The sequence below is a fragment of the Penicillium psychrofluorescens genome (assembly GCF_964197705.1).
Source record: "Penicillium psychrofluorescens genome assembly, chromosome: 5".
Lineage (NCBI taxonomy): Eukaryota > Fungi > Ascomycota > Eurotiomycetes > Eurotiales > Aspergillaceae > Penicillium > Penicillium psychrofluorescens.
Window position 1 is genome coordinate 2,904,974 of NC_133443.1, and position 27,699 is coordinate 2,932,672.

The 27,699-nt window shown below is 55.1% G+C and overlaps 11 protein-coding genes across 11 annotated transcripts; 6 read left to right on the plus strand and 5 right to left on the minus strand.

The window, feature by feature from the left end:
* Positions 1-322: 322 nt before the first annotated feature.
* Positions 323-3,160, minus strand: PFLUO_LOCUS8370 (histone methyltransferase set2; the record flags this gene model as incomplete). The annotated part of the gene is made up of 3 exons (XM_073786097.1): positions 323-1,003; positions 1,057-2,654; positions 2,743-3,160. The coding sequence occupies 3 exons, from the start codon at positions 3,158-3,160 to the stop codon at positions 323-325; spliced, it is 2,697 nt and encodes an 898-aa protein (XP_073642387.1).
* Positions 3,161-4,167: 1,007 nt separating this feature from the next.
* Positions 4,168-5,219, plus strand: PFLUO_LOCUS8371 (uncharacterized protein; the record flags this gene model as incomplete). The annotated part of the gene is made up of 2 exons (XM_073786098.1): positions 4,168-4,327; positions 4,387-5,219. 2 exons carry the CDS (start codon positions 4,168-4,170, stop codon positions 5,217-5,219), a joined length of 993 nt encoding a protein of 330 aa, XP_073642388.1.
* A 1,307-nt stretch (positions 5,220-6,526) lies between these two features.
* Positions 6,527-9,238, minus strand: PFLUO_LOCUS8372 (uncharacterized protein; the record flags this gene model as incomplete). Its single annotated transcript, XM_073786100.1, has 5 exons — positions 6,527-7,903; positions 7,954-8,748; positions 8,810-8,959; positions 9,014-9,083; positions 9,168-9,238. The coding sequence occupies 5 exons, from the start codon at positions 9,236-9,238 to the stop codon at positions 6,527-6,529; spliced, it is 2,463 nt and encodes an 820-aa protein (XP_073642389.1).
* A 136-nt stretch (positions 9,239-9,374) lies between these two features.
* On the plus strand, positions 9,375-10,074 carry PFLUO_LOCUS8373 (Trafficking protein particle complex subunit BET5; the record flags this gene model as incomplete). The annotated part of the gene is made up of 5 exons (XM_073786101.1): positions 9,375-9,411; positions 9,462-9,651; positions 9,705-9,850; positions 9,901-9,989; positions 10,057-10,074. 5 exons carry the CDS (start codon positions 9,375-9,377, stop codon positions 10,072-10,074), a joined length of 480 nt encoding a protein of 159 aa, XP_073642390.1.
* Positions 10,075-12,801: 2,727 nt separating this feature from the next.
* Positions 12,802-14,454, plus strand: PFLUO_LOCUS8374 (serine/threonine-protein kinase HAL4/sat4; the record flags this gene model as incomplete). Its single annotated transcript, XM_073786102.1, has 1 exon — positions 12,802-14,454. The coding sequence occupies one exon, from the start codon at positions 12,802-12,804 to the stop codon at positions 14,452-14,454; it is 1,653 nt and encodes a 550-aa protein (XP_073642391.1).
* A 773-nt stretch (positions 14,455-15,227) lies between these two features.
* PFLUO_LOCUS8375 (BAR adaptor protein Hob3) lies at positions 15,228-16,417 on the plus strand (the record flags this gene model as incomplete). The annotated part of the gene is made up of 6 exons (XM_073786103.1): positions 15,228-15,240; positions 15,305-15,355; positions 15,511-15,556; positions 15,637-15,710; positions 15,764-15,911; positions 15,964-16,417. 6 exons carry the CDS (start codon positions 15,228-15,230, stop codon positions 16,415-16,417), a joined length of 786 nt encoding a protein of 261 aa, XP_073642392.1.
* A 263-nt stretch (positions 16,418-16,680) lies between these two features.
* Positions 16,681-17,292, minus strand: PFLUO_LOCUS8376 (uncharacterized protein; the record flags this gene model as incomplete). The annotated part of the gene is made up of 1 exon (XM_073786104.1): positions 16,681-17,292. The coding sequence occupies one exon, from the start codon at positions 17,290-17,292 to the stop codon at positions 16,681-16,683; it is 612 nt and encodes a 203-aa protein (XP_073642393.1).
* A 259-nt stretch (positions 17,293-17,551) lies between these two features.
* On the minus strand, positions 17,552-18,838 carry PFLUO_LOCUS8377 (Ribosome production factor 1; the record flags this gene model as incomplete). The annotated part of the gene is made up of 1 exon (XM_073786105.1): positions 17,552-18,838. One exon carries the CDS (start codon positions 18,836-18,838, stop codon positions 17,552-17,554), a length of 1,287 nt encoding a protein of 428 aa, XP_073642394.1.
* Positions 18,839-19,224: 386 nt separating this feature from the next.
* On the plus strand, positions 19,225-21,248 carry PFLUO_LOCUS8378 (mitochondrial; the record flags this gene model as incomplete). The annotated part of the gene is made up of 2 exons (XM_073786106.1): positions 19,225-20,811; positions 20,865-21,248. 2 exons carry the CDS (start codon positions 19,225-19,227, stop codon positions 21,246-21,248), a joined length of 1,971 nt encoding a protein of 656 aa, XP_073642395.1.
* Positions 21,249-21,466: 218 nt separating this feature from the next.
* Positions 21,467-23,523, plus strand: PFLUO_LOCUS8379 (uncharacterized protein; the record flags this gene model as incomplete). Its single annotated transcript, XM_073786107.1, has 2 exons — positions 21,467-21,589; positions 21,664-23,523. The coding sequence occupies 2 exons, from the start codon at positions 21,467-21,469 to the stop codon at positions 23,521-23,523; spliced, it is 1,983 nt and encodes a 660-aa protein (XP_073642396.1).
* A 969-nt stretch (positions 23,524-24,492) lies between these two features.
* On the minus strand, positions 24,493-27,161 carry PFLUO_LOCUS8380 (Protein kinase; the record flags this gene model as incomplete). Its single annotated transcript, XM_073786108.1, has 3 exons — positions 24,493-25,005; positions 25,070-27,092; positions 27,145-27,161. 3 exons carry the CDS (start codon positions 27,159-27,161, stop codon positions 24,493-24,495), a joined length of 2,553 nt encoding a protein of 850 aa, XP_073642397.1.
* Positions 27,162-27,699: the final 538 nt, after the last annotated feature.

Consider the following 27,699-nt stretch of genomic DNA (forward strand, 5'->3'; position numbering starts at 1 on the left):
AGCAACGTCCAAGCGAGTAGATCCCTGGATTGTGATCAACTGTGACGGGGGGTATTTCGATAGCAAGCAGCAAATCAAAGGTAAAAAAAAAAGATGTGAATAAGAACAAGGGAGAAGGAGAAGAAGAAGGGAAGTTTTCAAGAATCAAGTAATCATCGCCCGCGCCTCTTTTTGTCTCGTCTCATCTTGCTTGCTTGCTTGCTCACTCGCTGTATGGATGGAAATGCCATCAAAAAAGCTTTTTGGTTTCTGAATTCCAGCCCCCCCCCCACCCAAACTAAAAGAAAATGCTGGCGGAAAAATGCTGATCATGTCCAGGCTGTCATACCCTGCCTTCAATGCCAATCTGCGAAGAGGGCTTCATCTCGTTCTCCACGATGCCGCATGCCGTCCCCGTCCCGGGCCCTGTAGACGGGGACTGATCATCTGCATTCGCGGGACTGCTGTCATCTTCACCGTCTCCATCGACATCACCGTCGCCATCGCCATCGCCCTCGGGAGGAGGTGGAGGAGGCGGGGGTGGCGTGGGAGGAATGGATTTTTGTCGTTTCGACGGGGAGCTATCACCATCACCATCACCATCCTCATCGTTCTCCGGGGATGCAGCATCGTCGTGTCGCTTGCGCTTTAGAGTCGCCGAGGTGGCGTCGTCATCGTCATCATCCATCGGCGAAGGCGCCGCAGCGTGGGCGTCGGCCTCATCGTCCGACAACATCTTCGTGTCTTCGTCAGCAGGACCGTCGGCGCCCGTCTGTCCCGCTTTTCGTGCCTTGCGCTTCTCGCGCTCCTTGTGTTTGGAGGCGGCCTTGTCGAAGAAGTTCTTGCAGTAGTTCTTGACGGTTTGCTGGTGTTTCTCGCTGATCCGCGTTGGGTCGACCACCCGGTTCTTCTTGTAGTCGCCCTCGACCAGTTTCTTGGCTGTCTCCTTCGCGAACCGCTTCAGGTGATCCCTGGGGATTTTGTGCTTATACTGGTCGACGACGTGCTTGATGTAGGGGTGGAGCTGGGAGGTGTTGTTAGTTTGGTTATTATCTCTCTCTTCAATGGGCAGCATACGGTGTTCTCGTAGAGCTTCTTCTGCTTCTCCAGAGAAAGACTCTTCCACCAATCCGGGTCCTTCTTTTTCTTTTTCTCCGGGTTTTCTGCCGCTGGCTGTGGTGTTGCCGGACTCTCGGTTTTCTGCTCAGACGGAGTTTTTTCTTGCGAGTTGATGATCCCGTCAATGATGCTCTGCAGAGCCATGTTCCTGAGTTTCTGCGGTTGCGCGGCCGGAGGCTCGGTTGGTCTTTTCCAGGTTGTATCGCCCGTGGCCGAGTAGTAGTATGTCCGGCCCTTCTCATCCTCAGCTGAGAACCATCCCTCGGGCAAAGGACGTGGACGGCGGCCCTGCCGAGGCCGGTTGTGGTGCTGATTTCGCTCCCTCCGTGATTGTTTCGGTCGACTGGAAGTCTCGTATGAGGGTGACGGGGACCGTGTAGCGGTCCGTTGGCGTTCTTCACGCCCCGACTCGCGGCGCTCGAACTGGTTGACGGCTTGCTTGATTTGCTCTCCACGCTTCATGCGCGGGATGCGATACCCAACCTCCAGATTCGCCCAGCTGGCCAACAGCACAACGGCCCTCTTTTCCACGCGTTCGTCGCCGCAGGTTGTCAGCGGCTGGATGGTTGTTTCGATCTTGGAGTCGATGATCTTGTTTCGTGTGAGTCGAGGGAATTTGTCCAAGATGTCCAAGACCTGCAGAACCACATTCTGGTCCTCCTTCCACATGCCGAGCTGCGAGTTCAAGATCTGGTAGCCGTGCATCTTGACCACTCGGTTCCGGACTCGCTCGTCCTCGCAGCGCTGGATTCGCCCCAGCAGTTTGACTGCAATCCACTTCTCCTGGCACTGCATGAGAGCTGCCATCACCTTGGTCACGCCATTCTCGTCCAGAGACTTGGCCTGCACGCTGTCCACGTATTCCTCGTCGTCTTCCTCCATCTTCTTTTTCTTCGGGCGTCGTGCCACGACCGTGTCCCACGCCTCTGCATCCTCGATACCCAAAGCCTCGATTGTGGCATTCGACAGCTTGGTCGCGCGCTCCGTCTGAGTGCGACCGCCAATAAATCCCGTGCAGTTCGGCTCGCCACAGTAGCAAGGTTGAGGATCCGCGCCGTAGCGGTCGACGTTGTAGTTGAACACCAATTCCTCACCAGGCTGCACGGCACGCTCGGCGAAGATGCCCATGCGCAGCTTCTCCCCAACCACCCACTTGTCGACATAGCAGTTGGGATTGCACGAATGGTTGCAGAAGCGGCCGAGATTGCCTCTTTTAGTAGCGTCGACAAACTCGCCTTTGTTCAGGGACATGAAGTAGAAATGTTTGATGCCCTCCTCGTCATAGTGCCTCATGCGCCGCCGGAATTGCGCCTCGCCCACGACCTCGCCGACATACTCGAAGATCAGTTGGTGTGGCTCTAAATTTGTCTCGGCACGCAACCCAAACCCCTTCTTCTCGGTCTTGATGACGGACACCTGGGCGTATTGTTTCTTCTGGAATCGCTGATTTTTGCAGTTTGCTCCACAGCCGCAGTCACCCACACACTCGATCTTGGTGGCGCGGTTGATGCAGTCCGAATCGTCGCCGCATGCTAAATTTTGGCCGAGTTCCGGCTCTGGGGATGGTTAGCCACCATGTTCGCGGGGTTCCCGTGTCTCGCGAGGAGCGGGAGACACCAGGCGACAAAAAGGGGGTTCACTCACCCCACTCTTCAGCGCAATCACATTCCATCGCATGTTCCGTATAGCCCATGTACTTGTTCGCATACCAGCATGCCTCGATCTGTTCAAAGGTGGCCAGCGCGTCGCTGGTGCTGTCGGGCAGATGTGCCCACAACTGCGGGGGCCGTGGGACGACTCGCTGGGATTCTCTGCGCGTGAGTTTCGGGGGTTGACCAGGCTCCTGCTTGAGGATAATGCCGCCGCCGACTTTCTCTTCGAGTTTCGAATCCTCCATGTTGTTCGGGTCTGCCTCGGTGGATGTTTCTTTCTTGAGCGGAGAGTGACTGCGGGACTGGGCGGGCAAGCCATTGCTTATCGAGGGAGATTCCCTTTTTGGCGAAGCCATCTCCGCTATCACGGCGTTGGAACTCTCGGTGTCCGCGTTGTCAACGGCCGACATGACGCGGACTGCGCGATCGCGCGAGACCGCGCAGGCGGGGGGGAGGGAGAGGACGATGGGAAGAGGGGGTGAGAGAATGACCAAAAGACAAAGAAAGGGAAAGAAATAGCGGAGGAAAAGAAACCAGGAGAAGAGAGAGAGAGAAGGTGTGTGGTTGGCGCAATCAAGGGGAGAAAAAGAAACAACACTGATCTGGATTGAATCTTTGGATCCGTCGGCCCTTTACCGCCCTCACCGCCCGGGGGACCATTGAGGCTCGGGGTCTTCTAGTTATTGGTCTTCATTATTCTCTCCAGTCACGGACTGCCATGAGGAGTGAACCACCGCATCGTAATCCTAATCCTATTCTTCGTCACTGCTCTGATGGGCTCTACGATGACTGCTGTCGTGCATGGTCTGTCTCTCCGGGCGCTAGTGAGATCGAGCTAGCTCCGTTCACGCTGAAACCACGAACCGCTCCCAACTCCATTCAGAGCCTGTCGCCGAGTCCAGGGCGGCTCCCTGCGCTGTTTGAGCAACATCCCTCGCAGCGGGTATCGATTGGCGCTGGCCACACCCTACGCGCGGTGTTTCACCTCCAACCACATTTAGTATTCGTTTTGATCATTGCCCGTCCTCACGAACCGTAGTGACCTACTTACTTCACCCATTGCTATTAATCATGAATCCCCACTTGCTCACTCCCCCTTATGCAGGGGCTAGCCGTATTTTTCCCTCTCTGCCTTCGATCGCTTCTGGAAAAAAACCCAGATGAAACCTGGCCCGGTATGGTAATCTCTCGTCCCTGCAGCTTGCCCGTCGACTGCCTGGTCCCGTTTTTGCTTTCTCGTCAGGAGTTCGTCGTTCTTTTTTAAGCCATGCTGCTGTTCCTGACGTGAATCTTCGCCTTGCCCTGCTGTCGTTTGGGAGGTTTTTGTTTTTGTTTCTTTTCTTTTCTTTCCTTTCCTTTCCTTTCCTTTCCTTTCCTTCTTTCGTTTCGTTTCGTTTCTTGGGGATGGTCGCTGGACATGTCGAATCATCCACCCGAACGGCCCTGGTCCGAGGACGAGAAGTACACGCTGCTCACCGAGATCCTCAAGAAAGCGGGCATTCCCTCGAGTCATCTGGTCCGGATGATCAGGGACTTTCAGATTACTCCCAGTTGGGGAGACATCCCACTGCCGCCAGGTATATGCCCTCCATCAATCAATTCCTACCGAGTTCTCCCGCTCACGCCCTCTCCGCAGGTCGCTCCCTCAACGCCTCCCAAATGGCCTTCTGGAATATGTGCCAGCAGCCCGCTCAGCCGCCGTCCCTCCCAGCAGCACCTTACCCACCACGCCCTGAGATGCCCGGCCGGCCAGCGGCCCCAATTGACCTCGGCACCGCGCGCAAACGGCCGCTGTTCCCAGCAGACAAACCCATTCTGGCACCACGTGCAATTCAACCCCGGCCGCCGGTCAGTAGCGCCGCCTCGTACAGTAGTGAGAGCGGCGCGTCGGCTGCACAAGTCTCTCCGCGATTGGAGACCACGGCATCTGCCACGGGGGAACCTCCCAGGAAACGCGGCCGTCCGAGCAAGGCAGAGACGGAACGGCGGAAAGCCGCTGCCGAGGCTCGCGGTGAGACATATCCTCCGCCGCGGAGCTCAGGGTCTGGCAGATTGAAGATTCCTCCATCGCCCACGAGCCCCGCGGTGGGTGCTTCTAGGATGACCATGTCGACGGCTCCAGCAGCGCCGCAAGAACCGAGACCGTTTGATGTTTCCACTGCAGGCCCTGGAGGAGGAGCTCCCGCCTCAGGACCTGATGACCGTCGGGACATGCCCATCATGGGCTCACGAGAGCTACCTCGGCCGACAGAGATGTGCCACACGCTTCCCTCGCCGCGAACCCTCCAACCCGCCCCGAGAGATCCATTCCCTCGCATCAACAGCACCTCATTCTCGCATGACCGGTTCTCTCCGCCAGACAACAGCAGTCGACACGACTCGCGAACTGATCCACCCCCACCACCACCTCCCCCTCCAGGACGAGAAAGGCAATTGAGCACGACTCCAGCTGAGAAACACCCGCGATGATTTTTACTTAATGACTGACGGTTTTCACACCATGTCCATTTCCCATCAAGCGCCATGAATGAATGATCTGATTCCAGCCAATGATGAACCAGAACCATAGACAGCGTTCATGTTTGATCTGTTTCTTGTTTTCATCGCATGTTCAAACCGCATATTTGAGCGACTCGAGTCTCCAGAGATGTTGAGACATGCTCTTCTGTTTTCTTTGTTTTTCCCCCCAAGAAAGGGGGTTGACGCATTTTCTTTCCGCGACTTCTTTCTTTCCGCTCATCCAGAAGTACACCCGTGATGTGTCCATGAGCTTCGATAAAGATAGGGCTTTGATTGCTGCTCAGTTTTCGTGCCCGTGTTTCCTGCAAATGCTGTTTTTGTGTCTTCACTTACGACAATGCCCATGCTCATCCATTTTCTTATCTTTCTTCGGCCAGGCGTGTTTTCTTCAACCTTCTGTCTTCGGCTTGAGATGCATCCGAAGAATCATCACCAATTTGCATGACATGACATGACATGATGGTGGTTATATTGTGCATTAGTATTGTCTGTTTTTTTCCACCGCCCTTACTTTCCATGTCAGTCGGGCATTCCTTGGGCTGCTATCTGCACCCGTGCATGATCTGCATTCCTGACTCGCACCTACTACAATTGTATTGTACCATGCTCTTTGTTTCAATTTTTTCTTATCGATCTAAATGCTTCAAATGGCGTCAGAAACAACCGTTTTTGACGCCTCCATCTTGAGTAACTACAGTGTCTCCACCCATGAACTAGATCTAGATCAGACGTATGTACGAACTGTCCCGGTAGTCCACTATACACTGCATTGTCCTGCGTTATGGCTACACAGCATAAACAGTTCACATAACTAACCCATACTAAGTCATGATATGCGCTGCACGATGTACGTGCAGACCCTCTCGCAGACTGTACATAGTGTCCGAGTGGGCTGGAAGAACGATCCGAGATCGCAATGGGCTCTGGTTGGTTGGAGTGAGAGGCGGTCTTGGATCTTGCCAGGAAACGATCATCCCCAGTAGGTTGCGTAGGCGGGAAATCAAGGCAATCGCCCATGTTGGGTTATCATTCCGTGCTTCTCTCTTTTCTCTTGTTATGTTATGTGCTGATAATATATTGACTGATTTTGATATTGACTTGAACTGGAGGTGAACTATATACCTAGAAGGGTGCTGGTATGCAAAAACCATGCAACCCATACACAAGGCAATGAGAAGATCTCGCTTGTACTCATATTCTCTGCTTTTATCTGTGGACTTCAATGCTGACCGCTCATCTATCACCAGTTTTATCCGTTATCCTCCAAATAGTCGTCTCAGCCGCGCAGTGGAACTCTCACCTTCCGGCTGAGCCTCAGGGACAGATGTACCCGTCGCTTCGAAAGAAGAAGCCTCCGGATCGGGAACAGAGCGTGAAAAAAGCGACGCCGAAGGCGGGTCACGCTGTTGTTGGTGTTCACGGGGAGCTGGGTCACCTTCCTCTGCAGAGTCCGGCTGCGGCTGTGGCTCAGAAGAGGCAGTCTTCTGAGAAATCTGATCTCTCATCATATTCGCCGCGGCACTAAACGCAGAGGGAGGATTAAGGGAGGAAGGGTACGCGATCTTCTGTCCGATCTGCAGAACCACAGATTTGTCTTTGACGAACTCCATCAGCGCGTCCCAGTCCTTGATTCGTCGTGTCGGGAACACCGTTGGTACGGTGTTGCTGCGGCGTTGGATTCGTTCGAGTTCCGTGTGGTACGCTGTTTCGTAAATGTCGAACTCTGCTGCGCCTGGTGACTCGCTAACAGTCGGAAATTCGTCCGGCTGTTCACCTGTGGGGATGTCTACTGCTTCGGTGCTGTCCACGGCGCTCTCTGGTTCTTCGAAGATTGGGACGGAGTCATCCGCTTCAACCATTTCACATGGTTCTTGGTGGGACGGGCCCGTATAGGAGGATGGACCGATGAAGAGATATGGAAACTCTTCCTCTAGGGGATCCCGGGCGTGCCCTCGAGTGCCCTCCAGACTGCGCTTGGTGGTGGTTGTCGCCGAGCTGGTTCGTGATAATGCCGGGTGTGGTGATGCCGCCTGGGAAGAGGATCTGGATTCGCGCAGGATCTCTTCCCAGGGTTTGCCGCTGCGCATCGACCCTGAGTCTTTCCGTTCGGGCTCAAACACACCACTGGGTCTTTGGCTGCTTGCGGGACTGTGTTCTGGCCGGGATGAACCACTGGTCGAGCCGGAAGACCCCGGCGGTTGATCTGTGCTAAACTGATCCACGATGCTGGACAGCATAGGATGCCGTGGCAACGCATGTCGGATTGCTGCTCTCAAGCGATTCGGTTCAGGTTGAAGGCCCACCGCTGGGAAATCTTCCTCCGGATCCATCTCCATCGGTGGCTCGACGAATTGTCCATTAAAGTCTCCTCCAAGGATACTTTGCAGGGTTGATTCTGACTTTGTCGGGTGCACCAAGTGTTTGAAATTCGTGACGGCTTTCATCTGTATGACATTCAGCATAGTCCCAACTCTCAAGGCGAGGCTCCGACGTACCACCGTCATGAGTCGACCCATGTTCCGCGTGATGGCCGAGTCCATTTCCTCCTCGGTGGGAGGCTCGATAAGCTGTGCTGTGTTCTCCTCCTCCGGCAGTAGTGGATCGGTTCCGTTCTTTGTTACCCAAGGATGGTCCTGCGCTTTTGATGAGAATGTACCCGGAACCAAAAAGTGGTTGAACTTACCCGCAAGTCCCGCATCTTGATCCGCTTCAAGGGATCTTTCTCCAGAATCTGCTCCATCATACCCTTGAAGCTCTCATCGGTCTCATCCTCGTAAACAACCGAGTCATTCCTGATCGACTCATACAGCTCAAAGATGCTCTCCTTCTCAAACGGCAGCTTGCCGTATCGAATGCAGTACAGAGTCACACCCATGGACCAAATATCCGCGGCTTTTCCGGATACATCGCCATGTTTTGCGACACACAGTTCTGGTGGGAGAAATGCGGGTGAGCCCGCCGACTTGCCCGTGAACATGTCCGAGTTCTTTTCAAACATCTCCGACACGCCGAAGTCGACCACCTTGAGCACGTCGTCGTTCGTCAGTAGGCAATTGTCCGGTTTGATATCTCGATGAACAATGCCCTGGGAGTGTAGGTACTCAATGCCGAGAATCAAGTCGCGAAACCAACATCGGCAACGCTCGTCATCGTATGGATCGGCCTGGTCATCCAAGCCCACTTTCATGATCACTCCCTTTTTGCACATTTCCATCACCATGTACAGCGAATCTTCTGACGGATCATCAAGCACCTCAATTAACGACACCAGGTTGTGGTGATCCAATTTCTTCATGATCGCGATTTCTTCCTTGATCAGATACAGCGAGTTCTCTCCTTGCGCGGCATCATCTCCAGACGGAAATCGGCGCAGTGGGGAATTGAAGCCGGCGCTAGGCCGCCGGGGCCCCCGTGGCCGTCGCAAAAGATGCGACTGTGCCCGTTTTCTCAGCCGGGACTTGGAGAATTCTTTCACAGCCTGGCGGCAGACTATTAGCATGGACCGAACCCTCTTTCCCACTTCCCCAGAGCAGACATACATATTCATTGCCAAACTGGTCTACGGCCAGATGAACCGCCCCGAACGACCCGCGCCCTATCTCCTGCCTGATCACATACTGGTTGATTCGGTGTTCTGCCGTCCCATCGTCTTGGCTAGTTGTATACTCCGAGCGAGCGTTGAGGGTTTCCTGCCCCGCACATCAGTTTCTGCACCCGACCAGCGAGAAGAAAAAGCCACCGACCTTCACCGGACGCCTGGTCCTAGGATTTCGTTGACGATGTCTCTGGGGACTCTCATAGGAGGGCGAGGTGCTGGAAGAAATTATATCTGTCAGGTCCGATCGATGCCAAGCCACAATCGTAGATGAATTCTAGAAAGAGGAAGCGAGGGCTTACTTCGCTCTGTTTGGCGGAGAGATCTCGTCTAGTTGCGTAGGGCCATCTGGGAGCAGCTCATGATCCGCCATGTCGTGGGCAGCGAAGGGCGGGGGGACTGGCATCGTCATTCTACTATATCGATTGATTTTCACCGCCTGCGCTCTCTCTTCTATCTCCCTCCCCTGACCTACATCAACAACAACATCCCAACGCCAGCCACCCACGATGCCCGTCTACTCCTTCTACATCTTCGACCGTCATGGTAAATCCTCTCTGCCGTCTCAATTCTTGTCTCGAAACTGATTTGTGCAGCGGAATGCATCTACAAACGCCTCTGGCAGCCGCGCCCGACCTCGCTCGCCGGCAAGGCCTCGCGCTCCGGGTCAGACCTAGTAGGCCTCGGCCAGACGGTGCGATCGACAGACGACGACGCAAAACTGGTGTTTGGCACGGTGTTTTCCCTGCGGAACATGGTGCGCAAACTGGGGGGCGAGGAGGACAAGTAAGCCCATTCGGTGTTCTCCGCCCACCAACACGCGACTGACTTGCACTCAGTTTTATCTCCTACACCACCAGCCAATACAAGCTCCACTACTACGAAACCCCGACCAATACCAAGTTCGTCATGCTCACCGACCTCAAGAGCCCCAGCATGCGCATCGCCTTGCAGCAGATCTACATCAATCTGTTCGTGGAATATGGTGCGTGAATTGAGAATCCAACCATGATACCTTGTTGATGTGTTGTCTAGTGGTGAAAAACCCCCTGTCTCCGACCGAGCATCCCGGCGGCGTGGGTGTGAACAATGAGCTCTTTGAGGAATCGCTGGAACAGTTCGTCGTACGTGTTAACTTTTGTTTTCTGACCGGTCTTTTGTGTTGTTGACTTGTTTCTGATATGGTAGCAGACTCGGGTGCTGTCATAGTCCTTGAATCTGCATGAGCAGGTTTCTTGAGACGCTCCCGGCTTGTCCCTGCCGATTTGGCATGATCGGTATATAACACTCGTTCGGGCAGCCGAGAATGCGCTGCACCCCAAGGACGATTGGCTGTCTGCTTTCACCAGAGAATTCGTCGGAATTGGCAGCAAGGTAATGGAGTTGCTGGGAATGCACCACAGCTTCCAGACTTCCTACCCCCGCGGCACATTCAGCAGGGTATAGGAGAAGGACATACATACTGCTTTGATTCTTCGACTTGCAACCCACGTGATACCGTGGGCCCCATCTGTTTGGGGGAGCCGTGTCGGTCAATGATCCGAACACTAGCTCTGAATACTATGTGGAAACGATGCCGCTATCAGGCCAGCAACGCATAGCTGGATTGGTCAGGGCCAGAATGGAGAGCTCGCGCCATGCCACGCAAGTGGCTGCAGATAAAGCACATGCCAAGTAGTCAATATATCTCCATAAGACTCCGGCACGGACCGAATCCCCGCCGCCCCATCAGTCAAACACGCCTGAAGCTATCATATCAACACCCTGCATGCGCACATGTGGGCGCCATAGCCACCTCCTGTAGGTCCCGTCGGGTCTGGGGGTATCCATGCATAATCGCGTCCACCGAGAACTCCCGTTAGGATGTCTTATCGTGCAGGGCTTGGCTACCTATTCGCGACATGATATTCACTGATTTTCTTCATCGCTGCAGGAAGGTATAGCTAGCTCAGCTTTAAGCCGGAGCTCTCTCCTCCTGCTCACATGGGTTCTCTATGAGGCATATACCTGCCCTACCATCTCTCTTCTCGACGCTCCTCTACTGGGGTTTGTTCTAGCGGGGAATTGTGCAACCCCTCAGAGCTGAACTGGCGGTCAGCGGGCACAGACCGAGCGAGGAACGGTGTTAACCTTTCGCCTGCGAGTCCTCGAGCGGATTATTTATCCCTATTGATCTAATCCAGTTAGTCATGTATTACCGGTGCTGATAAATCACGTCGAGTCAGTGGCTGCGGCTACGGATCAATGGGTTTTGGTCCAGGGAGGGAGGCCTGTGTTTCAAGGACCGCGCAGTGCCCAGGAATAACTACACTTGACCAGAGTCGGAAAATCAAATAAAGCTGCCACCCACAACGGATCAACTGTCGGTAGCCACTTGTCCTGCATGGCATAGCCACCCGTCGGCTTGTTTGAATGATTGGCGAGCAGAAAATGCCTCGTATTGTTTATCCTCACCACCCGCTGCATGTGGCTCGCTTTGCGGTTTAGTCTTTTCCTTGACCCCCTCCCGCGAGCCGAGGTTTGGTACGGTACCGCGGGCTCCTGTTTCGACCGTCTGGCAGGCTGACGGTGCTGTCAGCAATTAATCTGGGGTAGTTAGTTAGTAGCGTCTTCGGGAAGTAGCGCGGGATTTCTTGTTCTTTTGTTTCGATTCGGTCATTTAGTTACACTTCATTGAGAGTCCTGCAGCCCATCGTCCGTCCTCACAGTGAGAGGGCTAGTGCACTTTCAGAAACACCCTACGTCGATGCGCCAGTTCTTCATCCCAATAAGACGGTGGCAATGACGCTGCGCTCACCTTCAGAAGATCCGGCAGTGAGAACAGACCGACCCCACTCCGACGGGGAAAGTGCAGTGCTGCTGTGTCGTAGCGATCGGCCGGACAGGAGGATCGCAATGCGCGATCAGTCCTCCCCTCATCTCATCGAGGACTCTCGTTGGCGCCACATACTGAATGCGCTGCACAGACGGGCACCGCCTCATGGGAGACGTCATGTCGAGGCACTCCCGAACTTACCGGCAAGATCAGGAAGGACAAGATGGAATCGGAAATGAAAGATTACCCACAAAACAAGAAGGCTTAAGCTACCTAGGGCAATCCATGGATCTACCGAAGATTGGGACAGAGAGGCCCCTCTCTTTTTGCATTTAAATCTCTCACTCTAACTCGGCCCCGGTCAGGTACACTGGAGGCAAGAGAGCATGCGCCACGGCCCCAATGATGCAGTGCGGGCGTGAATCGGACCCAGAGAATACCACTTCCAATCATTCATTAGGATAGTTAGTTAAGCATGAATAATACTAGTTGTTCGGACCATTATGATTGAATAATACCATACAATACCACCCCGTTGCAGTGCCCGCCGGTTTTTTTTTTCCTTTTCGCTCAGCCTTAATCAGCCCGGGAGATGAACGAAACCAAATGCTCCCCACGGTAATAATACCACCCACACTCCGATTCCCCCCCCCCTCGCCCGTATTTCATCCCCAGCATCGCCAATTTTGTCCTTTTCTTCTTCTTTCGATTTCTTCGTTCCCACCGTCTGCAGGATCTTGACCGCTTTTTTTCCTTTCCTTTTTTTTTCTTCTTGTTACTTTCTGTCTATATCTATATACATATATTACTGGTTCTTCACCGGTTCCCTATATACCTTGGCCGTGGTTCTTCCGGTCGCAGTCACGGTCATCACTCGGGCCGCTGCCTCAGGCCACCCGCCTCCAGGCAACCCGTCAATTTTTTCGCCCCTCCACCTCTTTCTCCTCTCTTCCATCATTTCTTCCCACGGTGTTACGGGCTGCTTCACAGTGTCAGCAAGCCTTGTGCGAGCTGCACTTAAACCCCCTCTGTCCTCCCATCTTCTTCTTGGGGACAGACACCACCCGTTGTTGAGAGAACTGCCCGCTTGACCCTCGCGCTTCAACCATCATCCACCGCACATGACTCCGCCGTCTGCCTCACCTGCCCCCTCCGCAGTCTCCTCCGCCGCAGCATCTCAACACTCGCATGACCCTGGGGATGGCGAACCCCCGGTAACACACGCCCTGGCGGGCATGAATCTGTCCGCTGCGGTGAACGGGGATGGAAGCGACGTGCTCCCCACCCCCGCGGCCTCGCCCGCCGGAAAACCTCCAAAAGCCAACATGGCCACCCGCCTCTCCCGCATGTTTGCTACGACTGGAAAGCAGACTCCGCCGCAGAACCCAGACTCTCGCGAACTGTCCGACAGCAGTTTCGACAGCCTCGTCAAACCACTCAACGGAAAAGAGAAAGACAAACCCTCCTCAAAACCCTCCTCACAACCAAACTCCAGACCGTCATCTCGAACACCATCCCGGCAACCGTCTTTAAAGGGGGTTGAGCCGGCAGACAAGGACAAGAAGAAGACCGCCGGTAAAGAGCAGAAGGATGGCGCCGCCCCGGTTCACAGGCGCTTTGAAGTATTGCCCGAAGGCACCGGCACCCACTCGCATCACCTCCGAAGTGCCCGACGACAGGAAAAACTGACCGATCTTCTGCGGGACATGCTGGGCGGTAAACAGAAAAAGGACAATCATCCGGACGAGCAGCAACTATCGCTCATGTCTACCTGGATCGACCAGTTCAAGAACGAACGTGATAAGCTGGCCGCCGACAAGCGAGGCGGGCCAAACGCCACTGCGTCCCTAGTGGACAAGTACGGCAAGTGTCAGGAGATTGTCGGCCGCGGCGCGTTTGGGATCGTCCGTATCTCGCACAAGGTTGACCCCCAGGACTCCAAATGTGAACAGTTGTATGCCGTCAAGGAGTTCCGCCGTCGTCCGCAGGAGACTGCCAAAAAGTACCAGAAGCGGTTGACTTCGGAGTTCTGTATATCTTCGTCCCTTCGCCACCCGAACGTCATTCATACTTTGGATCTCCTACAGGACGCCAAGGGAGACTACTGTGAGGTGATGGAATACTGTGCCGGTGGCGATCTCTACACTCTAGTCCTCGCGGCTGGCAAGCTCGAAGTTGCCGAAGCCGACTGCTTCTTCAAGCAGTTGATGCGGGGAGTCGAGTACATGCACGAGATGGGCGTTGCCCACCGTGACCTCAAACCTGAGAATCTCCTGCTAACCACCCACGGGGCACTTAAGATCACCGATTTTGGAAATGGTGAATGCTTCCGGATGGCATGGGAAAAGGAAGCCCATATGACCGCCGGGCTGTGCGGTTCTGCGCCGTACATCGCCCCCGAGGAATATACCGAGAAGGAATTCGATCCCCGCGCGGTCGATCTGTGGGCGACGGGCGTGATCTATATGGCTATGCGAACGGGCCGGCATCTCTGGCGTGTGGCCCACAAGGACGAGGATGAGTTTTACCAGCGCTACTTGGAGGGCCGCAAGCATGAAGATGGCTATGCTCCCATCGAGACACTGCATCGGGTAGGCTCTGCTACTTTGTTGGGCTCCAGACAGAAACTAATCCAGACTCAGGCTCGTTGCCGTAATGTCATCTACTCGATCCTCGACCCGAATCCTTCCCGCCGCATCAACGCCTCGCAGGTCCTGAAGTCTGAGTGGGTGCGCCAGATCAAGCTGTGCAAGGAAGGCGAGGAAGGATTCTGATTTTTCCTGTCTGGGTGGTTTTCTTGAGAAGAGATTCCTTCAACAACGAAGAGAACGCTCCTAAATAGAAGGAGGCCCTGTTTCTTCTTTCTTTTTCTTATGGTTCTTGTGATACCGGCGCATTGTTCCTGTCTTTCAGCCTGTGTTTCTCTCCATCCATTTTTTAGCTCGGTTTTCTTTTTTTCACCCTCCTGCTCTGCTGGTTGGATTTGTCATTTTCAAATGCAACGAAGAGTCATGACCATTTCTTTAGCCACTCGATCGACGACTCCATATGGCGCGGACGGACACATTGTTGCAATCGACCTTTTTCCTTCCCTTGTACCATTATCTGATGATGGTTGCGCATTCCGAGCAAGATGAGTGAAAGCCATGCAGCTGTGCTGCTGGCCGGACTCTCTTTCCCGCCATGGATGTTGCTGATATGCACTCCCCGTCTTGTCTTTTCTGTCATTTATCCATTAGCAGGACGTATATACCACCTCTATTCCTGTACATATTCTACATTGACGATGTCTTGATGCTTTCCGCCTCCTAGGCAGCTGTATACTACAGTAGTGATTCATGACGTAGCCACAGCCGAAAATGACCCTCTTACCTAATCGCTAAGCCCCGACTTGCCCGCCGTTCAGCCTGACTTGCTTTCACATTGTCTCAACAATCTGGTTCAGCGCTGGTCTTGGGCTTGCATTCTGCCTGAGACTTGAAATATCCTTGAAGACTACTCTTCCTTTTACTCTATCCCCTCTTTGTCTCCCCCCCCCTCCGCCATCATGTCGTGGGCAGGTCCGTCGCCGCATCTTCGAGATCTACAATCTTACACGAGACTGACATAAACGTGGACATCTAGGGTTCAAGAAAAATGTCGGCCGCGCCACGACGCAGGTAATGATGAAAACGGGTGAGTTGCGCTCCTTCTGGACACCCTGTTCACCACACCCCCAAGTTGGCCCTCCCTCTTGGACCCCCGCCAACTTGACGAACATTCCTCCGAACGACTTCACCGGATACTTGCGGAGAACTTATGAGAGACTTCTTACTGACTGAAACGACTAGGCCATGTGGAACGAACGAGTGACCGCGACTATGAGATTGAGGAACGGTACGCCGGCTTTTTGGCCCCTCCTCTTTACTGACATTCTGTTCTTTTCCGAGTTTAAAGGTGCTGACGAAGGGGTTTAGACGGTATCGGACAATGGAGATGGCGGCTGGTCGGCTGCAGAAAGAGGCGAAGGGGTATTTGGATTCGTTACGAGGTGTGTTGCCATTTCTGGACGAGTTGAGGTTGTTGCTAACGGATTGGGGACAGCCATGACCGCTTCTCAAATGCGTATCGCCGAGACCATTGATGCTTTCTACGGCGATGCAGGCACAAAGGATGGCGTGAGCCGGAGCTACAAGCAGGCTGTGGAGGATTTGGATGCGGAGACGATCAAGGCGTTGGATGGACCATACCGGTATGTCTCTTTCTGTCCCGCCTTCCTTCTTCTTTGCCTCTGACAGGCATAGAACCACCGTCCTGGACCCCATCTCCCGCTTCTGCGCCTACTTCCCCGACGTCAACGAATGCATCAAAAAGCGCAATCACAAACTCCTCGACTACGACTCCATGCGCTCCAAGGTGAAGCGACTGGTAGAGAAGCCCGACAAGGACCCCGCGAAGCTGCCGCGTACAGAGCGCGAAGCTGAAATGGCGAAGCAAGCATACGAGCAGCTCAATGAGCAGCTCTTCACGGAACTGCCCCAGCTCATCGACCTGCGCGTCCCCTACCTCGACCCCAGCTTCGAGGCCCTGGTCAAGATCCAGTTGCGATTCTGTGCAGAGGCCTACTCACGCATGGCCCAGGTGCAGCAGTATCTTGATGCCGAAACCCGCGACCAGTATGCGCGGGGCGACTTGGATAACCGCGTTGAGGAGGTCCTGCAGGAGATTCGCGATCTGAGCATTGCTGGCACGGTCTGAGTTGGGTTTCTTGCTGGACTTACGATGAGCTTTCATGCCCTGCAGGATGCACGTCTTTCATTGGCTTTCAGGCGTTTCTTGTTTCTATTCTCTGTCTGTACAGGGCTCGCCCTCGGGGAGCCTTCGCGATGCCGTTTCTCTCGCTTCGCGGTCCTGGAGTTTTCTTTCCATCCCAATCCATCCGGGGGTACAATACACACAATCCTCTAGACCAGACCAAACCAAACGCCTCTATAATACATAATGTACATGTTGTAGTTTTATCATGGTGACCCCCCGTCAGTCCTATACATCTCCTCCGCAATGAGCTCAACCACCGGCCCCGCAGCACGATGCACCGCCGCCAACTCAGTCGGACTCATCGCCTTCAAGACATAATCCGCCACAGCACCCTTCTCTCTCGACTCGGGCCGTCCAATCCCAACCCCAACCCTCAGAACCGACAACCCCAACCCGTCATTCTGCGCCCGCGCCGGATACAGTCCCTTCCCGCGCAGACTCTCAAACACGCTAATCAACCCCCGATGGCCACGCAGACTCGCAACCTCCGGCCCGCCGCGTTTCACACGCACTTTCCCCAGCGGGGACTCGAGCTCGTCGTGCAGGATCACTAACGTGGTCGCGTGTGCCGGTGCAGTTGCATTTCCCTGCCGCGTGAAATTCTGCAGCTGGCGCACGAGCTTCGGGCCGGACGTGTTCATGTACGTGGGACTGTACCAGGTTTCGTAGAAGGGTTTGGCCGCTGCGCTGAGTCGCGCGGGCAGTTCGGGGGCGATCGCGTCGAGGAGGAGGTGGCCGGCGCTGTGGCGGGTGTTTCGGTAGGGTTTTATGTTGCCGATGGAGGCGATGAAGAGACGCCGGCTCGGGGGGTCCATATCCAGGGAGGAAGAGAATGGCGAGAGTTGAGGGTTGAGGATTGAAAGGTGAGTTTTCTCGTGACGTGGGGTGCCTGAGTACCTGACTGTGTCTCAGGCACCCACTCCTACTTCGGGCAGGTACGCTCTCCGCGGATTAAGATCTCTTATGTGGAAGTCAGTCATATTCATCGAACGTATGTATCTATGTCCATTCAATAATACATAAAAAAGGCTTTTAGATCGAACTCCTTCCCAAACCCATGCAGACAAACAACAACTAAAGCTGGAACTTGGTCCGCTCTTTCTCCATCTTGCCCTCCCACTCCCACTCCTGTCCGCTCATCCTCTGGATTCCCTTATCGACACGGCGCAATTTCAACGTGAACCGTGGCCCGAGTTCCTGTAAGCCAGTACGAATACCCTCCGCGCCCTTCATCTCCTTGCCATCCGTGTCCACGACGGCCTTCTCGGTCTCGCGCTTCTCGCGGAAGACATAGCGATGACGGCGCACGAAGATGTAGTCGCGCTGGTTGTGCAGGGTGACAACCTGTCGGCCTTCAAACTCCGGCTGTGGTGGGAACAGCCGTTGGAACATATGCGCCGTCAGGAGACCCAGCGGCGTGCGGAAGTTGTTCAGGATCAGCTCCGGCCAATGCTCTGTCGGTCTCCCGTGGCCAGGTAGCCGCTTGCCATCGATCCAGTTGCTGATGGAGAAATGGAAGGTGGGTCCGACGGGCAGGTGAACCAGGATCAATCCCGAGGGCTTTTTCTGGTCTTCTTGGAGGACAGCCACGGTGGTGAAGTTCCGGTTCGAGGCGAACTTGGCGATCTCTTTGATGGAGAATTTGTGCGAGTAGCGGTGCGCTGTGCGTCGGATGTAGACGCTGTTGGGGAAGAGGTCGGTTAGGGTTTCGGCTTCGTTGTGGAGGTTTGAGTTGATTGAGGTCGTGATTAGGACCTTGGGGGTCGGTGGGGCCTCGTTGGTGAAGAGAGTCGGGAATTTGGCGGCGAGAGCTTCTGGCGCGAGATTCAGGTTCGTGCTGCGCGTTGAATGTGTTGGACTTGTTGCGCGCTCGGTTGCGCTGGGGAGCTTGGATTTTCCTCGCCCGCGAGCCGGCTCTGCCTCGTTCTGGTCTTCGTCCTCGTCCTCGCCGTCGCTGGATGCAATCATGCTGTCAATCGACTCGTTGTCGGACTGCGCATCCCCGCTCTCATACTCTCCTTCCTCCAACGGCCGATTGAGCTCATCTTCCTCTTCCTGCTTGGCGCGCTTGATCCGCTCCACGTCGACACTCAGTCCCAGTCCGTGCTCCTCGGCGTCGCTGTCGGCTTCATCCCACACTCGCTTGCGATCTAGCGTCAGGGGAATATTGCGCTGCAACCGTTCGGCCCTTAGCTTGGGGTTCTTGGCTTCTTCCTTCTTCACGGCGTATCGCTCTTCTCGCCGTGAAGAGTCTTTGGCTCTCTTGCGCTTGATGTGGGCCAACTTGCGTTGCTGCTTATTGCCTGGTTTTGCGTCTTGCGACACACCAGGAGGTGGTCTGCTCATGCCTTTGCGAGGCATGGTGAGAGAGGGTGTGTATGTGCAGAGAGTAAGTATTAAGTCCGTCAGGTTCTCGACCAAAAAAATAATTTAGACGGAACAACATTTCGCCGGTCCTAGGATCAACAGCAGCACACGAGCCAATCTGTCAGATCGATGAATTGAGCCTCTCTCTCTCGCTCTCTCTCTTTTACATTCTCAATTGCGTGTCACGCTCCCTGTTTCTCCCTATTGACTACCTCTCATTCCCTTCCCCCCTGGCTGTGGTGGTGTCGTGGTGTATGACTCAATTGCCGCGCCTACTCTCCCGCCCTTTTCTTTCTCCGTTCTTTCACTTCCAAACCCGGACTTTCACCACTTCCAAACCCGCCCTTCAGCTCGTCAAGCCGTCCAGAAAAAACCCCAAGATGGCCACCGTTGACACGAAGACGGGCCAGTCCGTCGACCGCACGGTCCTGGACTCGATGCTCCGCCGTCGCATGTTCTACACCCCCTCCTTCGAGATCTATGGTGGGGTGTCGGGCCTGTATGACTACGGGCCCCCGGGCTGCGCTCTGCTCGCCAACATGACCGACCTGTGGCGCAAACATTTCGTGCTGGAGGAGGATATGCTCGAGCTCGATTGTACCATGTTGACCCCGGAAGAAGTCTTCAAGACCAGTGGGCACGTCGAAAAGTTCGCCGACTGGATGTGCAAGGACCCCAAGACCGGCGAGATTTTCCGCGCAGACCACTTGGTCGAAGAGGTGCTGGAGGCCCGGTTGAAGGGCGACAAGGAGGCGCGCGGCCAGAAGGTCGAGGTCGACGAGGAGAAGGAGGCCAAGAAAAAGAGGAAGGCCAAGGCCAGCAAGGCTGTCAAGTTGGACGACGCTCTGGTCCAGGAGTACGAGGAGGTGCTGGCCCAGATTGATAACTACGGCGGGCCCGAACTAGAGCAGCTGATCGCCAAGTATGACATCCGCAACCCGACCACCGAGGGCAACCTACTGCCGCCCGTCGCCTTCAACCTGATGTTCCAGACCTCCATCGGTCCCAGCAGCAACATGCCGGGCTACCTGCGGCCCGAGACCGCCCAGGGTCAGTTCTTGAACTTCCAAAAGCTGCTCGAGTTCAACCAGCAGGGCATGCCGTTCGCCTCGGCCTCGATTGGCAAGTCGTTCCGCAATGAAATCTCTCCTCGCGCCGGTCTGCTGCGCGTGCGTGAGTTCCTGATGGCCGAGATTGAGCACTTTGTCGACCCAGAGGGTGGCAAGAAGCACCCGCGCTTTGCGGATGTCAAGGATGTCGAGCTGTCGCTGCTCGATCGCAATGTGCAGCTGTCCGGCAGCACCGACACGGTGCAGATGACCGTCGGCAAGGCGGTCGAGACCGGTCTGGTGGACAACGAGACACTGGGTTACTTCCTGGTCCGCATTCAGTCCTTCCTGCTGAAGCTTGGTATCGACCAATCCAAGCTGCGCTTCCGCCAACACATGGCCAATGAGATGGCCCACTATGCCACCGACTGCTGGGACGCCGAGTTGAAGACCAGCTACGGCTGGATCGAGTGTGTTGGTTGTGCGGACCGCAGCGCCTACGACTTGACTGTGCACAAGAACAAGACCGGCGCGCCGCTCGTTGTGCGCGAGACTCGCCCGGAGCCCCTTCGCATTGAGGAGTGGCAGGTTGACATCGATAAGAAGAAGTTCGGTCCCCGCTTCAAGAAGGACAGCAAGTCTGTCGAGGCGGCGGTCGAGGCGCTGTCGCAGGAACTGCGCGAGAAGCTCTCCCTGGACCTTGATAAGAATGGCAAGATCGAGGTGGAAGTCGAGGGCATTGCCACCCCCACGATCGAGTTGGACAAGGACCTGATCAAGATCGAGAAGCGCACCCGCGTCGAGAACATCCGCGAGTACACGCCCAACGTCATCGAGCCGTCCTTCGGTATCGGCCGTATTCTGTACAGCATGATCGAGCATGTCTACTGGTCGCGCGAAGGCGACGAGGCCCGCGGTGTATGTTTTTTTGTTTTTCCTCATTGATCCTAAATTTTACTAACAATCCGTAGGTCCTGTCTTTCCCCCCGGCCATCGCACCCACCAAGGTCCTGCTGGTCCCGCTCTCGACTCACGCCTCGTTCAAGCCCCTGACGCAAGACCTGACCTCGAAGCTGCGCCGCCTGGGCATCTCTACTCGGGTTGACGACTCGTCTGCCTCCATTGGCAAGCGCTACGCCCGCAACGACGAGCTGGGTACGCCATTTGGCATCACCGTGGACTTCCAGTCCGTCAAGGACAGCTCGATTACTCTGCGTGACCGCGATTCGACCAAGCAGGTGCGCGCCAGCGAGGACGAGATCCTGCAGGCGCTCAAGTCGATCGTCGACGGCGACGAGACATGGGAGGATGTACGCAAGCGGCTGCCGGAGTTTACTGGGCAAGAGGTGGAGTAGTGGTGGACATTCGTATAAAATCACGGTGTAGAGAAAGAGAATCTATGACTATTATTATTTACTTTCTTTTGGCCCTCTTTAGTCCTGTCTATAGTGACTTAACGCAGCTCGGCATCCCTAATGCGGGTTACGGCCGCCAAGAACACAATCCGGGGCAACTGTCACCACTTGTCCTTTCTTTCCCTTTCTTTCTTTTTTTCTTCTTGTTAACACCCAAAATGGCGCCCAACATCTACCCAGCCAAGCTGACCCTGTCGTGTCCGCTCTTCGCGGCTGACTTTGACCCGCGCAACAATCGCTTCCTGCTGGTCGGCGGCGGCGGCGGCCAAGGGCGCAGCGGAGTCGGAAACAAAATCGCAAGTCCTTTTCCCTCTTTTTTTTCCTACGTATCTCACTGACTGGTGACTCTCTACAGTCTCTTCTGGATACATCGAAACGAGACGAAATCAAACAGTCTGTGGAGCTGGAGCTCTCGCGTGATGAGGACTCGGTGACGTCGCTGGCAGCCGCGCCGCAATCGGACAACGCGAATGAGATCGTCGCGCTGGCGGGTATCAATAGCTCGGTCGAGCAGGTGAAGAAGAATAATAACCAGCACCTGCGCTCGTTTCGGTTTGATGCTCCGCACAGAGAACTAGCTGTTGCGCTTCCGCCTGCGGATCCGGCGGCTGAGAATTCAGACGAGGATGCGAACGAGACGAACAAAGAGGAAGTTCGGATAGAGGGGGAGCTGATTCCCGGCAAGGCAACGCCGTTGTCGCGCGCGTCGCTGTTCAAAATGAAGGGTGGTGCGGATTCGGCCGATACCTACCAGCGGGTTCTGCGCTTGTCGCCGTGGAGGAAGTACCAGGGCGAGGAGGGCGATGATACAGAGAATGTGCGCATCGGCGCCATCACCACGGGACTCGCTCCCTCCGGTGAGATTGTCTTCTTTCGCGCAGCTGAAACGCCCAGCGAGTCTGATGTCGTTGGACGCATCCGCCTGAGCGGCACTGAGGAGGCCGAGGATCTAGACTTTGCCAGTCTGGAAAACGACAAGTTCCGCGTTGCATACACCACCGGCGTGGACGTGGTCGTCGGCGAGATCTCCTCTTCCAAGCGGTCCAACGCCGCGCCAGACGTGAAAACCGTCTTCTCCGTCCCCCTGCCCAAGAGCGGTACTGCTCGCCCCAAGTTCCGTGCCCTTCGCTTCCTCAACCCGACAACGCTGCTCCTGCTTCAAAATGCGCCGAACCGCGGTGGCGCAGAGCTCGTCCTCCTCCGATTACCCGATGACAAGACAAGCAAAGCATCTATCCTGAGCAGAAGACGCCTCCCGCGCAGTGTCAAGATCGGTCTGGGCCTCGACGTCTGCCCGCTAGGCACAAATCCGCAAGGCCAGCAGCAGACCATCATCGCCACCAGCGGTAGCGATAACTCAATTGCCATTTTCACGTTGGAATTCGGCCCAGTCCGTGGCTTTGGCTCCATCCGTCCCTTCACCGTCTTCCGCGATGTCCACCCTTTCTCCATGACCAAGCTCGTCTTCTCAACCTTCATTGCACCCGCACACCCCGTCGGCCCGGAAGTCCCGCCCCAAAACGTCAAGCTCGCCTCCGTGTCTATGGGAAACACAGTGGTCGTGCACACAATCCCCCTCTCCCCCTTCCCTCCTCCATCCCGCACACCGCGCTACGTCCTCGCCCAACCCGGTCCAGCCGAGTTCTGGGACCTCCTCTTCGGCCTAAGCATGTTCCTGTTGTCACTCGTCGCCATCCTCGCAGCCCTGCAATCCTATGCGGAAGTCCGCGGCCTCGTGCCGTCCATCCTCGGCGCCAGAAACTACATCGGTGAGTCCTGGACTCGTCCGTATATCCCCGACGAGCACGGCAGGAATCATCCGATACTGGAACGCATCTTCCCCGCTCTGCGCAGCGCTCCCGCGCTCACACAGTCCGAGCAACTCGAATCCCTCCGCCAGGTCCTAGACCGCGTCCACGCCGCCGGCGCGGCGCCCGTGGATCTCGACATCGTGTCGCCAAAGGACCTCTCCGTGATCGTGAGATGTGATCCCTCAGTGGGAGAAAATCCGGAGCACAGCGTTATCGTTGAAACGGCACAGTCGGCGCATGTTATCCCCTCCTCGGAGAAGGATGATCTTCGCACGTGGAAAGAGCTCTCGGCTTCCGAGCAGAAGGCGTGGAAACAGCGTCTTGAGCATGCGGGTCGCTGGGCTGCTGATGAGGGCGAGACTGTGCTTCAGGGCGTGCTCTTTTCGGAAGTTTTGGGATATTAGGCGATAAGGTGAAGGAGAAATTGTCTTAATCTTCCAGCAGCCTCTTTTCTTTCTTTATTTTGCTTGATATTGCATCGAGTGAAGGTTGGTAGATAGAAGGTATATATGTTTGAATGACTTACACATGCTTGTTTGTGTCTTTTGTTGGAAAATTACGAGGATAGATTGGATGAGGATATCGGATAGAGGGCTGGTATAATTGATGATGGTTGTTCTTTTAAGCTTTCTATTCTTAATTGCTTGTTTTCTTGCTGTAATCATTTGCTCCAGACTGTCACTATTATTATATCCAATCGATCACGGTGCCATTGCCCTCTTTCTTTATACTTGGCATCTCTACAGAAAGAAAGCAAATGTCTTCATGTACGGAGGGAGTATGTTATGCTAAGTTGAAGCTAAATCAGGTCATCATGGATTCACTAATCCTCGCTTTTAATAGTAAGTAGTAGTAGTCCAGGAAGATAAAGGGTAAAAGCAGGCATGGTCGTCAACATCATTGGTGCAATTGCAAAGAAACAGAACAAGGAGAGGGGGGAATAAGAACGGGATGAAATATGTAGTTTTTTGTGCAGTGCGGGTTTCAGGGGGCATATGGTAGACAAGCTAAGCTGCCCCCAAAACAAGGGAAGAAAGAAGGCAAAGCGAACGCCGCGTTTATCCGCGCCTCTCCCAAAGGTGTGAATCAAAGTTGTGTATGAACCAAAAGCAGCAAGCAAGCAAGTAATTGTAATTTCGTTTCATGTGCTCGTGGAGCTGGAAGCGAGCAGCAGGATATGTAGCTCTCTTCTCATGCAGGGGTTGGTCGTGAATGCAGCGAAAGCGGGGCATTGTCGTTGTCGAAGGAGATCAAAAGAGTCAAAGAGATCCCCACGGAATGGTCAAGGGTCGAGTCAAGGCCGTCGTAGACGGTGGCCCAACCAAATATGTGCGCAGACCAAAAAAAAAAAGTATAAGATTCTTCTTGTTCCTTTACTGGCCGCTCGGTTTCTTCCACCGCAGCAACTCAGCCAGACTGGCCAGACTGCAGCCCGTCTGCAGGAATTCGTGGGCCAGGAGCTCATCCGCCGTGGCACGGCTGCGGACATCGACGCAGAGACAGACGCTCAGGAAGGCCTTGAGTTCCTTGCTCAGCTTCTCGGGCTTCTTCAGACGGGGCGTGCCGTTCGTGGCGATCAGGTACAGCGCCTTCAGCGGCTCCTCATTCAGGTATGGCGGCTCGGACTCGATCATCTCAATGGCCATGATACCTAGCGACCAGCAGTCCACCTTCGGGCCGTACTCCTTCTGCTTGACGACTTCGGGAGCCATCCAGTAGGGCGTGCCGACCATCGTAGCGCGCTTGCTCTTCGACTCGGTCAGCTTGGCGCAGAAGCCGAAGTCGGTGATCTTGACGTGGCCGGCGCGATCGAGGAGGACGTTGTCACTCTTGATATCGCGATGGATGATATTCTGGCTGTGCAAGTGGGCCAACCCCTTACATGTCTGGTGAAGAAACAGTTAGTATGCGACATAACGGTCTCTTGAAGGGGATGGATGGGGGACATACCTCGGCGCAGATTGCTGCAATCTGATTTTCTTGAATCACTTGGTTGTTGTCGATCACATCGGTCAACGCGCCACCCTCCATGAATTCCATAACGACCCAGAGCTCATTGCTCTGCTCCTGCAAGAATGAGTCCAAGAAGTTGACAATGTTGGGGTGCTGGCTGTCCTTCATGACGATAATTTCGTTGACAATCAATTCCTTCCGGGGCTGACTGCGCAGATCCATCTGCTTGATGGCCACTTGGCACCGGGGACCGTACTGCCGGTAAAGTTCGTGTGCCACTGACGAGGTCGCATGCTCCTTAACGCGTGCCACGTACACGGATCCAGACGCACCCTGACCAATCTTGCGCTGCTTGCTATACGAGTCATTCGGGTTGTCCTTGGACACCACTGCCCGCAGCCGATCCATAACCTCGTTCTCCGACATGGCCGACATGCGAACCTCCTTCTGCCGCGGCTCCGGCTTCTTGCTCAAGGCGGCTTCCGCTTGGCGGACGCCATCAGGCGTCTGCTTGTTGCTCGTGTTCTTGTTGGCAATGTTCAGCGGCTTCACAGGTTGCACAGGGGCCGGCAGCCGGGTTGGCGGTGGGCCTTGCGCCTGTTGTCCCTTGTTGCCATTGTTCTGCGGACGGTTTGCTTGAGCACGAGGGTCGTTGGGAGAATACTGGCGGTCATCGGGGCGTGATCCACCACCAGGGGTTCGAGGAGGTTGCCCATATGGATTCTGCGAAGAAGAAGAAGATGGGGGCGGCGGTGCGGGACGCTGCGCAGTCAGCTGGCCCTGAGGAGGAGGGCCACGAGCCCCTCCACCAGGAGCCTGCGGAGCTGGGCGGCTAGGTTTATAGCGATCATCACTCCCGCCGTAGCCACCGAGCTCCTGCTTGGCCATCGGTGTTCGTGCCTTTGGAATCGAGGCATTATATTCATCCTGTTCCTCCTTCAGACGAGCCTCTTCTGCTACTCGGCGACGTTCCTGCTCGGCCAACTCCTTCATGCGCTCCAATTGTTGCTGTTGTTCCATTGCACGGTCAGACTCCAAGTTATTCGAAGTTTGCCCGGGAGAAGAGGTGGCCGAGCGCATGGAGCCATCGGTCGACTGCTTGGATTGTCCACTGTCGAGACGCTGAAGAGGCCCCGGCGGGGGAGGTCGTGGCGGCGCGATCGAGCTGCCGACTGTGTTATTACCGTAGGACTTCCCTTGACCAGCGGGGGCGCCGCCGCCCATTCCGGCATAGTACTGTGGGTTTTGTTCTCGCATCTTGATATCGGAGTAAAACTCTAGCACCTCGATGACCGCCTGGGGGTTCTTCTTGTAATCCTCCTTGGTAATGGCAGAGGCCGTCAACAGCTTCTCCCACTCTGGAGGCAGGCCGACAAAGCCGCCCGTTTGCGGATCAAAGCCGACGTGGACCCGATGGCTGAAGTTGGTCGGGTTGCTGACCCCGCCCATGCCCGGGCAGCGCTCATAGATCTTGTCTATCCACTCATAAATCTCATCATCCGTCTTGACCTCACAAGTGATGGTCTTGGTTGGCAGGTCGCGAGTGATTAGGGCGGTTTTGGATTGGGCGTCTTTGGGGTTGGCCAACCGCGTAATCTCAAAAGCCATCTTGGTGTCCTCGGAACGCGACACGGCAGTCACCGTCGAGAGCGGGAAGGAGATGGCCACTTTGCCCGTTTCATTTTTGAGGAATTCCAGCTTGTATTCCCGTAGGATCAGGTAGCGTTGGTTCCATGTGGCCAAGAACTTGTCTTCTTTGCAGCGGACGTATCCCTCTCTGATGATCGCGAATCCGCCTTCGCCCCTCTGCTGGCTCCTGCTCTGCGTGAGGGACGGGCTACTGGTATTGGGAAACAGTGACAAGTTGGCGGATCCGGGGGTTGTGGGTGAATTCAGAGACATCTGGTTGAACGAGGTGGCCACATTGCTGTTGCTGGTGGGCAGCGTCAACTTGGGGCGCTCCCCCGGTGGACGCGGGGCTGGGCCTGGATTCATGAACTGATCCGGCGTATACATGGGGCTGCCATAAATGTTAGGAGAGGAGCTTCTCGGCGAGTCAGGGCCACACTTACTTGCCATACGAAGCCATTTTAACACGGATCAATTAGCGCAGAACAGAATCACCAAAATGCGCCAGGACCTCCTGAGGTCGCTGGAGACCGACACGTTGGTTCACGACACTGTGGTGGCAGGGTCAGCGGTGAATTTGTTGGAAGCGGAAGTCGGTCGGCGTGTCCAATAGATTGGCGGGAGATTGCGGTTGACGCGGGGGGGTATCTTGAAGGGGAAGAGAGGGAGGACAGACCTGGACCTGCTGGAGACGAGTCCAAGGGAGCAAGAAAGGAGAGCCGGCCTCGCACTGCGAGGATGTGCTTTCGCTTTTGTGTAAGTTGCAAGGGGGAGGTGGTGGTTGATGGGTGGGAGTGGTTAAGAAAGGTGGGGGGAAGAGAGAAAGAGAGAAAGGGGTCAGTAGAGTGAGTTCGGGGCTAGAAACCCAGAAAGAACAAGAAGAAGGGGCTAAATCAACACTAACGCCCAATGACAGGATAGAACAGCCGCTCCGACTAGGGACCACGAGGTAGAGAATAATCAGGATTATTACTTCCTATTTACTACCTATTCTACTA